Source organism: Triturus cristatus, chromosome 5_1, assembly GCF_964204655.1.
Source record: "Triturus cristatus chromosome 5_1, aTriCri1.1, whole genome shotgun sequence".
Classification (NCBI taxonomy): domain Eukaryota; kingdom Metazoa; phylum Chordata; class Amphibia; order Caudata; family Salamandridae; genus Triturus; species Triturus cristatus.
The window spans coordinates 445898487-445913600 of record NC_140587.1 but is presented as its reverse complement, the minus strand read 5'-3'; the positions used below and the strand labels follow the sequence as shown (position 1 = coordinate 445913600).

Here is a 15114-nt window from a genome sequence, read left to right as displayed (position 1 = left end):
ATGTTCCTCCATCAGCTGGTCTTGGGATGGTGGTTAAGGCAGAGGGGTTTCCATGAATGGAAGAACGAACCCCTCCCACAGAATCTGAAGCAACCACTTGAACCTGCCACCAATGGAACTGCTGTGCTGGACCGAGGGTGCAGTAAAGAGGCTGTGGTACCAATGGGACGGGGGAACTGGACACCACACTGGATCTGGAACATGCTGCTAAATTACTGCTCTGGGCAATTTTAAGACCTTTTTAATCGTAGGGAAGTGTTTTTTGGAGACCGGCGGTGCCGCGGGCTGATTGGTTCTTTTCCACCAATCAGAGGCGTACCTAGGAGGAGCCAGTTCTGCCCCCAGGAACTTTATGCACGCCGCGGCGCAGATGCGCCGCTGGCGCGCCGAAGGCAAGCTTGTCTGCACCCGACCGTGCCTGGACGTCGCCAGGAGCCAGTCACTATGCTCATTTGCTCACACATAGGATGACATACTCTTGTGAGGCGTTGCACACAGTACGAAGGGCAATGTCCTTGTGTGGAACCCATAGCTGGTCTCCTTCCGAGGGTGCATGGCATTGCTGCCATTGCAATTTCCAGCCCAAATGCAGTTTGAGCGCCTCAACAGGTGAATTACAAACTCAAATTAACATCGGGAGCATTAACTGCCGCTCATTCGTTAAACACCACGCTGAAATATATGATCTAATGTCCGAACACTCTCTAGACATTCTGTTCTTGACAGAAACGTGGCTCTCTCAAGACTCTGTCGCTATCCCAGCCCTGGCCCTTCCCCCAGGATTTACTATTAAGAATGTGAACAGAGAGACTGGGCGAGGCGGCGGCATTGCAGCAATCCATAAAGATAGCTACACTTGCAGCTTTAATCAGGCATCCATCCAGGACTGCGAAAGTGCCACTTTTAGAATAGCTTTGACGAATAACTGTACGTTCTCTGGACTGCTGATCTACTGCCCCCATGGGCCATCCAAAAATTTCAAAGATGGTCTAATTAATGTGATCGGCAGCTTAGCACTGAAATCGGCTAATTTCACTATCATTGGCGATTTGAATTTGCATTTGTAGTCTGACAAGGATCCAGACATTTACAAGTTCCATAATGATCTGGCAGCTTCTCAATTAAAACAATTGGTCTCTGGCCTACACATGAAGCAGGTCACTTGCTTAACCTAGTGCTATCCAACATTATGCTCACTGAGGCTCCAGTCTTGATACCGATGACATGGACCAACCATAATTTAATCTGTTTCTCGCTGCACCCTTTAGGACACAAAACTCAGGGGCTTCGCAAATGCTATATATAAACGTCCCTGGCAGAAACTAGATCATTCAACCTTCCAAGACACTCTTGCTACTACTCAACCCACTCTCTTCTCGGATATTGAGAAAGCTAGCAACAGGTTCGGAAAGTGGATCAACCAGGCACTAGACAAGTGCATTCCAGCCAAATTAATTGATCCTAAGAAAGCTCGGACCCATGAGTGGTTTGATGAATCACTCGTAATAGACAGGAAAAACTGTAAAGTGCTAGAGCGTAGCTGGAGACGTGCCTACAGTCCTACTGCTAAATTAGAATACTAATCCATCAGAAAAATCTATCATAAGCTGATAGGGAAAGCTCAAGCTGCCTTTTTTTAACCAATAAGATCAACACCAGTATTAATCCCTCGAAAATCATCTTTCCCCTATTAAAGGACATGGTGAAATTACCGATGACCGATGTAAGCACTATCACCTCTAATGACCAATGTGAGGTTCTGGCCACCTATTTTATTAATAAAGTGGCTTGCATTTATGATGGCTTCCACTCGAAGAGCGAGGCTGCATATATGACGAGTGGAGATCCCACAGGGAATGAGGTCTATTGCAAGGCCTTGGTCACTAAGATAAAATTAGGGTCTCCTGAAGACCCCCTCAACCCGGAACTCTTTGTCAAATTCCAGGATCGCCTTCTTCCCAGTTCTCTGGAACTCATTAACCTCTGCCTTTCCAATGCGGAGTTCCTGCAAGCATGGAAACATGCCAAGGTCATACCCTTACTAAAGAAGTCATTGTTAGATACATCCATGGCCAAGAACTATCGCCCAATCTCTCTGCATCCATTAAAATAACAGAATCCAATGTGAATGGCATTCTAACACAGTATTTGGAGTCTTATTCCATACTGGATTTGTCACAAAATGGCTTCCGACCAAGACACAGCACAAAGTCACCCCAATTAGCAGTAACGGAGCAACTAAGAGTCTCCATGGATAAAGGCAGTATATCGGCACTCATCCTGCTCGATTTCAGCGCTGCCTTTGATACGGTCTCACATAACATCTTGATCCGTCGGCTGCAGGAGATCGGTATCAAGGATAGAGCTCTTGACTGGTTTGCAACCTTTCTGCATAATAGGTCTTTTCAAGTCATCTTGCCACCCTTTCACTCCCAGACACTCACTGTGCTGCGGTGTCCCTCAGGGGTCGGCATTGAGTCCGCCCCTGTTCAACATTTATGTTCGGCCATTGGCCCTGTTGGCTAAAATACGCAACATTTCTTTGGTATCATATGCGGATGACACTCAGCTGGTCCCTTCCTGAACCTAGGACCCTAGCTAGGATGCGGTCAAATTCTGGGAGGATTTGTCCGCTATAGCGGGTTGGATGGAGGGGAATTGTCTCCAGCTAAACTTGCCTAAAACTGAGATCCTCTTACTAGGCAGAAACTCATCTTTGGGGCAACAAATAGTGGCCGTCAGAGCTGGGTACCCCCCTCCTGCGCCAAAAACCGTTGTAAAAAATCTTGGCGTTCGGGTGGACAATGCCCCATTTTTGGAGGAGCACGGCAAGTCTGTGGCAGGGACCTGTTTCCGTATACTGCGTGGCCTCAAACCCATTTTGGGCTTGTTTGAGCCCCACACTCGCCAGTTGGTAGTCCAAGCTATGATTTTGGCCAGGCTGGACTAGTGCAATAGTCTACTGCTTGGTTCCATCAGTTTCTGGGTGTAGAACAAGGGTACCCCCCCAGGGTCTAGGATGCACTCTCAAACCACCCTCAGCAGCAGTAGGGCAGCTGGGTGCTGAGGCCCAATGTTATCCAATAGGGGATAGGTGGCCTCCGGATGGTGGCTGCTTACGAGCAGGCAACTCGGTTGTGGGAGCAAAGCTCCTGGTGTTAGGCTCAGGTCAAAGGAACATCTGAGTTAGCACCCAAATTACACACGCAGCGGCGCAGGGGCAGCTGGGTGCAGGGTTATGTTTTGGCGTTGGGTGCCCTGTTGATTTCAATGGGGATTCTCCGGTTTCAACAAAGAATGCAGGCTCGGGGACGAAGTCTGGAGGTGACCACCGGTTGGAGAGGTAAGTTGGGATGCCTGGGGATGCTGGGACACCGTCGGTTAGGCCACCCAAGGCCGTGGGGCTTTGGGTGCACAGGTGTCTTTAGGCGTTGGGTTTCTCTTATCAGCTCTGGTCGCGGTCAGGGGGATCCTCCAGAAGGAGCTGCAGGCTTTACTGGGGGATTCGAGGCAGGTCAGAGATCACCAGATCTCGGGTCAGAATCACAGTTGAGACCTCCTCGTGGAGTTGGGCCACTCGAACTCGGGCCATGGGTGCAGAGTGGTGCAAGCTCACAAATTTGGCAGGAGCTAGAGTCTGTGGGTGAACAAATCCGGTGTTCATGGGAGACAAAGTCTTTTCTCTGGAAACTAGGGCAGGTCCTCGGGGTTCTTGAGGTTGCTAGCTGCAGGACACACCGGAGTTTCTCTTCTGCAGGTCCGAGGTGGGGACAGGCCTGTAGGGCTGGGGCAAGGTCAGTGGGCGCCCCCCCTCTTCTTAGTTTCAGCACGGCTGTTCGGTCCTTCTTTTCTTCTTGGTAATTTCTTGTCTGAGGAGGCAAGGTTCAGGGGTGCCACTAAATACTAGATTTAGGGGTGTTACAGGTAAGTAAAGGTTGGGACCAATGGGTCCCTTCCTTGGGGTGGGTACACCCCCTTTATGCCACCCTCCAGTGGGAGGGGGGGATGCTTATCACTCTGGTTGGCTGGGTCTCCCAATCTGCAAGATGGCGGAGACTGAGAGTTGTACTTCACCTCGCCTACCCCACCTGAGGTGTGGGGTTGGCAAAGGTGGGCACACCTTCCTTCCCACTTGGTTTTCCCACCGGTTCTCCCGCACAAAGTGGGGGTTAGAACCGGTGGGGACCAGTTGCTGGAAGCAGCAAAAGGCCTGGGGAAGCTCACAAAGGTGGCAAGCCTTTGAAGCTTGCCCTTCGTGGACCCTGCCCATCCTGGGGGAGGAGGTTGGGCACCTCGCCCCAGGAAGTGCATTGTTTCAAACCCCAAGAGCAGTGGGCTCTCGACCCAGTGGTCCGGAAACATGTCTGGTGGTGGCAGCTGGTGAGCAGCTACCTAACCTCGACACTAGTGTTACGTCATTTTTCAGGGGGCATCTCTATGATGCCCTCTGTGTGCATTTTTCATTAAATCCTACACCGGCATCAGTGTGGGTTTTATGTGCTGAGAAGTTTGATACCAAACTTCCCAGTTTTCAGTAAAACCATTATGGTACTGTGGAATTCGTAATAACAAACTCCCAGCACCATATACTCTTGATGGCATTACTGCACTTACAATGTCTAAGAATTGGCTTAGACACTGTAGGGGTACAGGGCTCATGCACCTGTACTCTCAACACTGGTATAGGGCACCCAGCTAGAGGGGTGGCTGATCTATGCCAGGGCAGTGGGTTGTAGGCATGGCACACGGGGATATGTGCCATGTCGAGTCTTCACTTTGTTCTGCACCAAAATACGCAGCCTGCAAAGGCAGTGTGTGAGTGTGCGTGTGTGTATAAAGGTACAGGGCCTCTAAGGGTGGCACAATAAGTGCTGCAGCCCTTAGAGGCCTTCCCTGGTCACAGTGCCATGGATACCTGTGGTACCATTTACCAGGAGCTGACCTGTGGTCAGAGAGTGCCAATTGGGTTTTGTTTTTAATGCAGTTTTAGGGAAAGAACATTGGCCCTGGGTACCTGTTTGGCAGGAGCCCCGGGCACACTCAGTCAAAGGACATCAGCAGTTCAGCAAAAAGTGGGGGCAACCATGCAAAAAGAGGGCACTTTCTCAAGTTGTCTTGTCTGATGTGATGGACCTTTCTTGAAATTGAGGGATGTCTTTGTGCGTTTGTCTTCACAGAGGTTGTCTCTCTAAATTGTAGTCCTCATTTGCTTCACTTGCTACCACCAGTACGATTAAAAAAAACACCTCTACACATGGATATCAGGATCCTCCCTCAAACTCATAGGCTTCCACTATTAACCCCCATACCACAAAGAAAAACACCTCCACTAAGCAGAAAAACAATCATTAAATTGACTTGGGTTTCAGTTACAATCAAGGACTCTAGGAGAGTTAAAAGTGATGAAAACCAAACTAAAACCAGTCAAAAAACACTTTAAAAAACAAAAAAGGAATGTAATATGCAACTTGTAAAGCAACAAATAGTTAAATATCTATTCAGTGACAGTTGAACAGACTTAAGAAATACATCTGTAGTCAGTGCTACATGTATTGTCATATGCACTAAACCCTTTTCCACTGCAGATGAAGTCATTATCCTACCTTTTATCACAGTTTTTTGAAAGGCGCTTGTTGTTGCAGTTGCAGCTGCTCCTGGAGCTCTGCCAGTTTCTTCCTGCACAGTGCTCTGACCTGGGGATAAAGTAAAAAAAGTATTTGTGTCACTGCATTCATGAAACAATATTCTCTGGGTCTGTGCACAATATGAAAAGTATGCCAGCATATTAGCTTATTTTCAGCTTCCTGAGGCCATCACAGAGTATCTTCATCAGCCAATAAACATCACAGAGTAAATCAACAAACGTGCAGCTTGGTCACTGAAAATGTAGGGATGGTTCTGGCACATTCCAACACTTGTTTCCTCTCAAGTCTCATAATCAAACAGCTTTTTAATTTCAACTTTGAATGAAAAATCTAGAATCCCAATCTGGTCAACTCCTTAATCTTAAATCAGACCAGAGATGGTTGGCTAAGAACAAAGATTACAATTACTTGAGGATCTCAAACTCAAGGAGATATGGAGTCGCTCAGAAAATGTGAGCTTGTCCATTTTGCAATCAAAACTCTGCTGTGCCTGACCAGACAATCCATAATCCTGAACTGAATAACAGAACCACCCTGGTAAAGCACCAGTGTCCAAAACCTGAAATACATACTCCCTCTTCTCCCAATACTGCTGTCATACATGCTCCTACACTCAGCTAACACTACTTGGGGGCATGCTGGACATTTACAAAACCTATCCAGATGAAGATGAATGTTCCTGCTAAGATCTGATAAACTTATTACACAATATTTTAGGAAAACCCTGACTGCATATTGATGACCCCAATGCTAAAGTGCCTTCCGAGAAGTCCCCAAAAAGTTTTATGACACTTACATAGAAAGGTGTAATGACTAAAATATTTCATATTTTATTGTTACGATTGTCCTTTTCAGACACAGCTGAAAACTCTTCTGTAGTTCTTGCAAAGCTCTGGAAGTTACATTTTTACGGTCGAGAATGTTTCCCAATGACTCTAGGAGGCCAGCCAAAATGTTCATCAAGTGTGCTATGATATGTTGGTCCTTTATCATAGTTTCTAACCGAACCTGCATTCAAGGGAGACAACTACTGTTTGTCTCAGCCCAGGTAGCCGAGAATCTCCCAAATAAAAAACATACATAACATACATAAATAAATCCACTACCAATATGAACAACGATTCTCAATTCTCAAACATGATGGCTTCTGCTTAAAAATAACCGTCTAAACATCAAAGTACCAATTCTTAGATAACAGGCAACCAGGAATCTGTTGTTCTTTCATAGAGGCAATACACAGGTTAGTGGTAATAGCTATAGTGAGTCCAAAATCTCTTTGTTCGAAAAGCACTGCTGACTGGTGCTGGGAACGGACTCTGTGCACACAAAGGTGTGTTCCAGTGGTAGCAAAGTACATTGACCGTCATACAGTGAATGTCTTGTCTCCATAGAAGGTTTGCAGCAGCAAGGACTTAGAACTACTGGACAATGTGGATCCTACATTTACTGACTAAATACTGGTAAGGGTTAAGACCCCACTACCGCCTTTACCTTTAAATCATCAGAACACTACATCATATATAGATGGTTCAAATGGCTCCTGCATCAGGTTCAGCAACCTTGGCGCAAGGAGTAACGCACTGTTCTAGAAATGAAGGCAAAAACTTTCATGCACTATGATGGTGAGGAAAGGGTGATACAGACTTTTGCAAACACAACTGGGTCAATGGTCAATGCAGATTCACAGACAGGCTCAGTTCTTTGAAAGTCGTAGCCAACTCTCTGCCGTTGATGATACAATAGGTCACTGATGCTTACTGGATCCAGGTGGCTGGCTCTTCCACTTAAGTATTAATCCACACAGATTTAATTTCAGTTCAGCTACACCTTACTTTAGTCCTCCATATCAGGGCTGATCCTCCTCTCCACAGCAAGTCAGCTCCCAATCTTAAAAAAAAAAAGGCTCCTCAGGCTTCTTCACATCTCTGTGGGAGAGGGCTCCTCAGAATTCTTCCAAGTCCCATGGAAAAGGAGTACAGGGCAACACCACAATGTTCTGGACACACAGATGTTATCAGAAAGGCTGCAGAGCAAGCTCTTTTTAAGCCAAAAGCAAATAAAAGGATCTGGTGTGTCAGTTCTAAGCCAATCTTCGGAAGGGGCCCTGGGAGGAAGCTGGGGCCGATCACCAGGTGTGCTACTTTCACTTGGTATTCTCATCACATCCACTTCAGGTCATGTGGATTAAAGAGACACTTTAGTCTTCTTATCAGAGACCCTCTTATTACCAGATAGCTACCAAATCAATACAAAATGGGATGGTTCAGAGGTATGCATTTGGGGAGGCACAGTGTATACATCTTGAGTAGGGTAAGCTGTCTCTGGACAGATAGATAAACAGAATTGCGCAGGAAACCAAACTGATTTGTATCAGCCATTTCCTTTCAATCAGTGCACTGGTCTGGCAAAATGTAATGTAAATCCTCCCAACCATCCCAAAGAGGATACCAGGCTTGAGGAGGGAAAGCATTGTGCAGGTTGCCCTATAGACAAAAGGAAGCCTGAAGGGGTACCTCCATTTTGTGCTACAATCAGTGTGTCTGCACAGAACACCAAAAACACAACACAAGCATGCCACACACATTGTATACAACAACATACATGCAACGGTAATGAGAGATACTTTTAGGAGAATACATACTTTATCAAACAGTTAAGAAGTGCCTGTGCCCAGGTCCGCTGCAACCAACCACTTACTTACACATTTAACCACCAATGAACAAATTCAGGCTGGGATCCATTTAGAAGAATAGAGATGGTCATCTACAAAAGATTCAAGTTTATGAAATTCTGTACTCCCATTACCTTACAGTTAATACAAATCAAATGACCAAAAGGGATTACTTAGTGTGCTACAGGGAGTGGAGTTGCTGTGAATATTGGTTCAACAAGTTGCTTCGGCTACATAATCCACCTCAACCATGTACTCATTTTTCATACAGATGAGTAACACTTTCAACTAAGCCATCCAAGAACATTTTTTGCAGTCTGTTGCATGTGCCTTTACGCAAGAGCAATGAAGTAGTACTGTAGAGGTAAAACATTTGCAATGTCATGAATATATATCTTACACAGCATATATAGCATTACCATTTTTCAGGGTTCTTTTTAAGACATTCTGCTGCTGTTGAGGGGGTGGTGGCGGAGGCGGAGGCGGTGGAGATTCCCTTTCATGTTTTACCACACGGTCTACAGACCCGTAAACAGCTAGAGTCAGGCAGTTGTACCAGCCTTTCAACACCAGCCCATCTGTGTTGACCTTGAACCAAAAAAAAAAGAGAATACAAAGAGGTCAATGAACAGTGTATTTGCAATTTGGGGAAAAATAGCTTCAATTTAACCTGAAGAGAAAAAATATAACTAATTGCACCATCTCTCCTTTACTTGGCCGCCCACATGGGAATTCCATCATATGTACCACGAAGACTGAAGCAAAAGTGCTTGTATAAAGGCTCTAAGAATACAGTTCTAAAGTGACAGTGTTAACGCAGCTAGAGGTCCAACACACAATATATTATAGGCAATAAGAAAATGTTACTTTCTTATATCTGATTAAGTGCTTTTTTTATTCGCCATTATCCTGAGAGTAATCCCAGTACAATGTTAAACAAAGCAGTATCAAGAACCACGTGAATAAATCGATGCTTTGTAGCCCATCTACCCGATTAGAAGACCTGCCCTGTAGACAATGTTATGAATAGGCCCTCAGCTGTTCTCCTCCTGGAGGCTACAACACTTTTGAAATTTCATACTGGGAGTATGCAATGAATGTGACACGGACTCCTAGCAAGAGGAGGGAGGACTGCACATCTATCTATGATAAATACTAGGAATTAACTAAAGTTACAGATAAGTAATATTTTCATCTCCAGCACTGAATGTTACATTCATATGCAGGAATTAATATTAGGCAATACCAACAAAAATCGGGATAGCAGAAAGGAGGGTTACCTTACTGAAAAAAGGCTCCTCAATATTAGCAGTTTCACTTTGTATTGAGCCCTAAATTGAATGTTCAAGCATCCTCACAAGAAAACAGGAGGGAGGCTGGATCAGAAACTATCTGCACACTAAGATCAAAGTTGTGCTTGGAGACAGAAAGATTGTAATGGGATTGGCGCATATACCATGATAAGAATGGCTAATCAAAATTAACTATTATTTGCATGAAGGAGACTTCAAATAAGAAGTCATAAAAGGTTGGAAAATATTTCTTGAATGTCACAAGAGACAGTGCCTAAATTCTACAATAGATAGCTTACTTGAGGGGGCTATGGGTTGTCATCTCTAAGGAAGTCGAGATTTCAGAAAGACGTCCCGCATCGCAACAGATAGACTGGAGTTACTGATTGCACCAACTCTGCAACACCCACTTACAGTGGAGGCAGTTGTCCAGAACACTGGCAATGACCCTTTCGGGGGACCCTGTGAACTTTTTTTTCTTCAGAAGCTGCTCCATCTGTACAACCTGCTTCTCTGGGCACAGGCCCAGCGGTATAGTGCCAAAGACATTCGCCAAAGTACAAGGACATAGGAGAAACGGACTGAACCTGCACCATGCAACCTAAACTAGAGCCTCACGTGGTGGAACACCCTCATTGAAACTCCATGTGTTAAGTTTATTTCCCTTATGGAAACAGCCTTCATCCCCTCTTTGAGAGCCTGAGGATTAATTAAAGCGATGTGGCCAAATCAGGGGTGGGCTCTTCTGCTGAAGGGCCCCACTCCCTGATCACACCTACTCCAGTCCCTACTAGTGTCAAGCCAAACTTCAACTAACAAGAGCACAGACACTCATGTGGGAAAGGTAGATTTGTTTTCTAACAGTAATTCTACCTGTGTGCACCTAACTGATCAGCATAATGCAAACCGGAGGAGACGGCCCCCTGAACAAGCATTTTGATAGTGACTGTGCTATTGTCAATTTTAGATACCCTCATATATAGCATAAGTCTTTCCTCATCAATCCTACCTATGGTCAATAAGTTCAGAATCAGTGAAGCTTTTGTGCTGGGGCTTCTTCATAAGACACCTCAAACCAACTATGCAGGTTTCAGTTCCTCATCCCCATTTTTTCCTCTCCTTTTCTTTCTCCCCAACTTCCAGATGCCAATTGTTTCTCGGTATGTTTTGATCTACCTCAGAATGACTGAGACCGACTGACAGTTAAGGCCTGAGCCCCGCAACATAGCTTTTACTTCTCAGGTTTGGGATTGAGTCACCAACCATAATCCTCCTACGCCTCATATCACGTGACTGAGCCTTCCTCAATACAGATTCGTTTGGAGCCATTCAAACTGCTGGTTGGCTCAATTGACTCAACCCCTACACCGTCTATGGTCCACGAGTTAACATTTTAAGTATAACACAGCAGGTGTAAACGTCAGATTAAGCATGGAAAACTAGGTAGACTATGTGAATTTGTTTGATACGGTCTTGTTACAAGAAACGTGGGCCATTCATAATATATGTTGTGATGGATTTGCCATACAGCCCAAGCATTTCCTTCTGCCCTCAGCTGTGCAAGAGCAGATTTAACGACTTGGTTGGAGGCAACCACTGGATGCTCCATTTCACCGATTGTTGCTAAAAGAGTAACTATTCATGGTTTCTACTTAAAGTGGTTGGATAACTTTGGTCTGATTTTGATTAACTTTCATGAGGATAATTTTTCTGTTATGGGCAATATTAACTATTGTCTTCTTTTTGACCTTATCGATGAGTTGGGTAACAGATATTCTGGGGTGGGCAAGGGTTTTAAATTGGTACTATTAGGTAATGTAACTGTATTAACATTACTTAACCCCTTTAGTCCTGAAGATTCTGTGGCAAAAGCTCAGATCTAGGACCTTGAGGATAATACTTTGTACAAACATTTGCTGGCTCGAGATTTATGCAACGTTTTAGATCAGATGGGCACCACTGATTCCAATGCAGCAACATTCATAGGACGGCGATGTAGCTCTATAGTTGATTACACCTTAGTTCATTGATTACATGACACTGGACCCCATCTTCACGTCAGCAACAGAATCTAATACAGTCACACCTCAGAAATCACCTGGTCGGACCACTCCATCGTAAACACTACTCTCGCTGGACCTGCCTGCATTGCCCCCAATTGACACAGCGCCCTCTTCCACAGCTGGTCCAAGGTCACTTCAACAACGGAGCAACGCCATCAGCACCACCAACCTGGATCAAGCAGTACAGAAATTAAACGACTGGATCACCTAGCGCTGACCGACTCTCGGCCACCAATCCAGCCAAAAAGAACAGACCCTCCAAACAAGCCAGGTGGTACACCCCGGAACTCAGCACATCAAAACACAGATGCAAACAACTAGAAAGAAGATGGCGCACCAGCAACACCGACAAAGCCAACTTCAAATCAGCCCTCAAAGACTATAACAGACAGATCAAAGCCGGTCCTGACCCACCAAATTTAGACCAGCACCAACCAAGCCGAGGAACTCTTCACCATCGTCAGAGAGTTCACCTGCCCGTCAGCCACCAAAAACTCTTTCCCCTCCTCACAGAAACTCTGCGACACCCTTGTCGACCATTTCCACAACAAGATAGTACTGATGTACAAAAACGTAGATTCCTAACCTTCCAACTTCCTCAAATTCTGATCGATGACCATCTGCTTACCGCATGGGAACAACTCAGCAGACCGAACACAACCCTTCTTATAAACTCCATCCACTTGGGAGCACCCACTGATCCATGCCCCCACCGACTTTTCAACCTCATAAGAGACGGGATCAGCCACCAACTCACCACCATCCTCAAAGCCTTAACCACCTTTACTATCGTCTGAAAACACGCGGAGGTCAGACCACCTCCTCAAGAAACCCTCTGCAGACCCAAGCGAGCTCCAGAACTGCTGTCCCATCTCACTGCTCCCTTTTCCTGCAAAAGTCCTGGAGAAGGCCATCAACCTCCAACTCACTGAACACCTGAAGAGAAACAACCTACTGGACCCTTCCCAATCAGGCTTCAGAACCATCCACAGCACGAAGACAGCTCTGATCAAGGCAATAAAAGACATTAGCCCCCTACTCAACAGAGGACAATCAGCTGCCCTGATCCTGCTTGACCTCTCCGCAGCCTTGACACGGTCTCCCAAGACACTTTTCATTGATTGCTTTTGCCAAATTGGTATCACAGACGAAGCACTCAGATGGATGGCATCCTTTCTTACGGGACGCCCCCAGGGAGTGCGCTTTCCTCCCTTCACATCGCAAGCCTAGAACAACATCTGCGGCGTCCTCCAAGGGTCATCCTTCAGTCCTACCCTCTTCAACAGACTCCACTCGCAGACATCGTCAGATCACAAGACATCAACATCATCTCCTATACCATCAACACCCAGCTCGTCCTCCCGCTCTCAGCCGACCCCACCTCGACAAAGGCCTACTTCCAAAACTGCATGAAGAATGCATCAGCCTGGATGAAGGACAACTACCTGAAACTCAACGCAGACTAGACTGGAGCTCTGATCCTCAGCAAACAAGCTGCCCTCGGGAACAACTCACAGTGGCTGTCGGAACTCAAACCCAACCTCGCCATCATCCTCGGCAGCAAACACTTCTTGAAATTTCAGGTGAACGCTGTCTCCTCAGCCTGCTTCCACACGCTCCGCAAAATCTTCCAGTGGCTCCCCATCAGCACAAGGAAGACAATTACACATGCCTTATCACCAGCCGACTGGGCTAAAGCAACACACTCTATGTAGGAACCACCACCAAAGACAGACTCTAGACGATCCAGAACGTAGCCACCAGACTGATCCTCAACCTGCCCAAGAGAACCCACATCACCTAACACCGGAAAGACCTCCACTGGCTCCTGGTCTAGAAGAGATGCCTTTTCAAGCTCCAGACCCACGCCTACAAAGCCCCCATGACCAAGGATTTGCCTACATGAACCCTCACCTGCACCGCCACCGATAAACCCAGTAACCTCCACTCCAATTAGACTTGCCCTCGCATAGATCCCTCCCATAAGCCGCTGCCATTCCGGAGGGCGCGCCCTCTCCCATCGCGCCACCAAATCCTGGAACACCCTCCGTACTGCACCTTTACTGACCAACTTCAGGAATGAGCTCAAGACCTGACTCTTTGAATGAGACCTGCGGCATGCACCTGGTTACCCATGCGGGTGAGAAGCCGCACTCTACAAGTACAATTTGATTGATTGATTTGTTTCAAGGAACCTAAAAATTATATTAGTGAGAGGGGTATTTAACCTAGCATATATAGCGACCACAGCCAACCCCCTTGTCATTACCCTTGCAACCCTTAACGGAAGACCGAAAGAAATGGTAGGCAACAGCACTAAAATCTCAACAAAAGATAACAGGCGTGTACTGGAATCGAAACACGCTAAAATGGGCAATATTCTACACACCTTCATTGCAGGCAACAAAAATTCAATAGTTTCAACAGATCGAAGCTGTAGGCCATTCTACAGTCCACAGGGTTAAAGGACCTGGTGAATTTTCTGTTTGCTATTCATTTCAAACTGTTTGCCTTCATAAGATATGGTGAGAATGAGGAATGTACTAAGCGGTGTGCGGCAGAGCGTTAGCTCCAATTCTGTTTTTGTTATAAATCCATCAATGGTCTTGAAGAAACCTTAGAAAAGAAAGAGAGGGATATGACAGTCATAAAAGTAAGTCGGCACCCGTCCTATTGTACAAAGACGATGCAGTCTTTATAGCATGAAACTTTAATGGCCTTAATACACTCCATGACGCCTTTGTAAGATTTCATGGAGCAACTGAGTTTAGAAACCAATTTTCCCAAAACATTCATTAGGAGGTGTGGCCAAAAAAACTCAAGTCCTGCTGTCTATCCATCAAGTGTAAAGCCTTAGAAAAGCTCAAGCAGTTCCCTTATCTGTGGGTAACGTCTGACCCTTCAAGGTCATTGGCACCTTGTCCTTCAATCAGGAAATAGTAATTCACTCAAACTGTTGGGCTTCTTTTTAATCTGGCTTCTAAAATAGACAGAAAGCCAGCTGCTCCTCTAATGGAAACCTACAAAAGGAAATGTATTCCAATCTTGACCTATGGCACTGGTATCTGTGGGTATAGTGGCTTTAGCAGCCTGCCGGCAGATGAAAACCAAGTTTGTAGGTGCATTTTGGTTGTCCATACGAGTTTCCCACATTATGACGCACACCAAGAATTTGGGTTTGGATTATGTGGAAAACGAAATAAAATAAATACATTAGCTTTCTTTTTACTATGGTCTTCCATCTGGTGTAACGATCATGCTTTGTTAAATAAAATTATAATAGGCGGACTGTGTATCTAGTGATTTGGGAACTCTGATTCCTTGGCTTTGATGCATTATGACTAAAGTGTTTTCCTCACAATAATCACAATAAATGGTGAGCATAGCCTTCTTGATGGACTTTCAGAAAGTGATCAGACTCTCTCAGATAATACTCATTTGGC

The 15114-nt window shown here is 45.6% G+C and overlaps 1 protein-coding gene across 2 annotated transcripts in view; it reads right to left on the bottom strand.

The window, feature by feature from the left end:
- Positions 1-15114, bottom strand: part of VIRMA (vir like m6A methyltransferase associated) — a 753509-nt gene that overhangs the window by 570502 nt on the left and 167893 nt on the right. For both annotated transcript variants that reach the window (XM_085605246.1, XM_085605248.1), the window contains exons 5-6: positions 8736-8904; positions 5604-5693 (exon numbers count right to left, since the gene is read on the bottom strand). In XM_085605246.1, coding sequence (XP_085461372.1) covers positions 5604-5693; positions 8736-8904 — 259 coding nt within the window. The remainder of the gene's footprint in view (positions 1-5603; positions 5694-8735; positions 8905-15114) is intronic.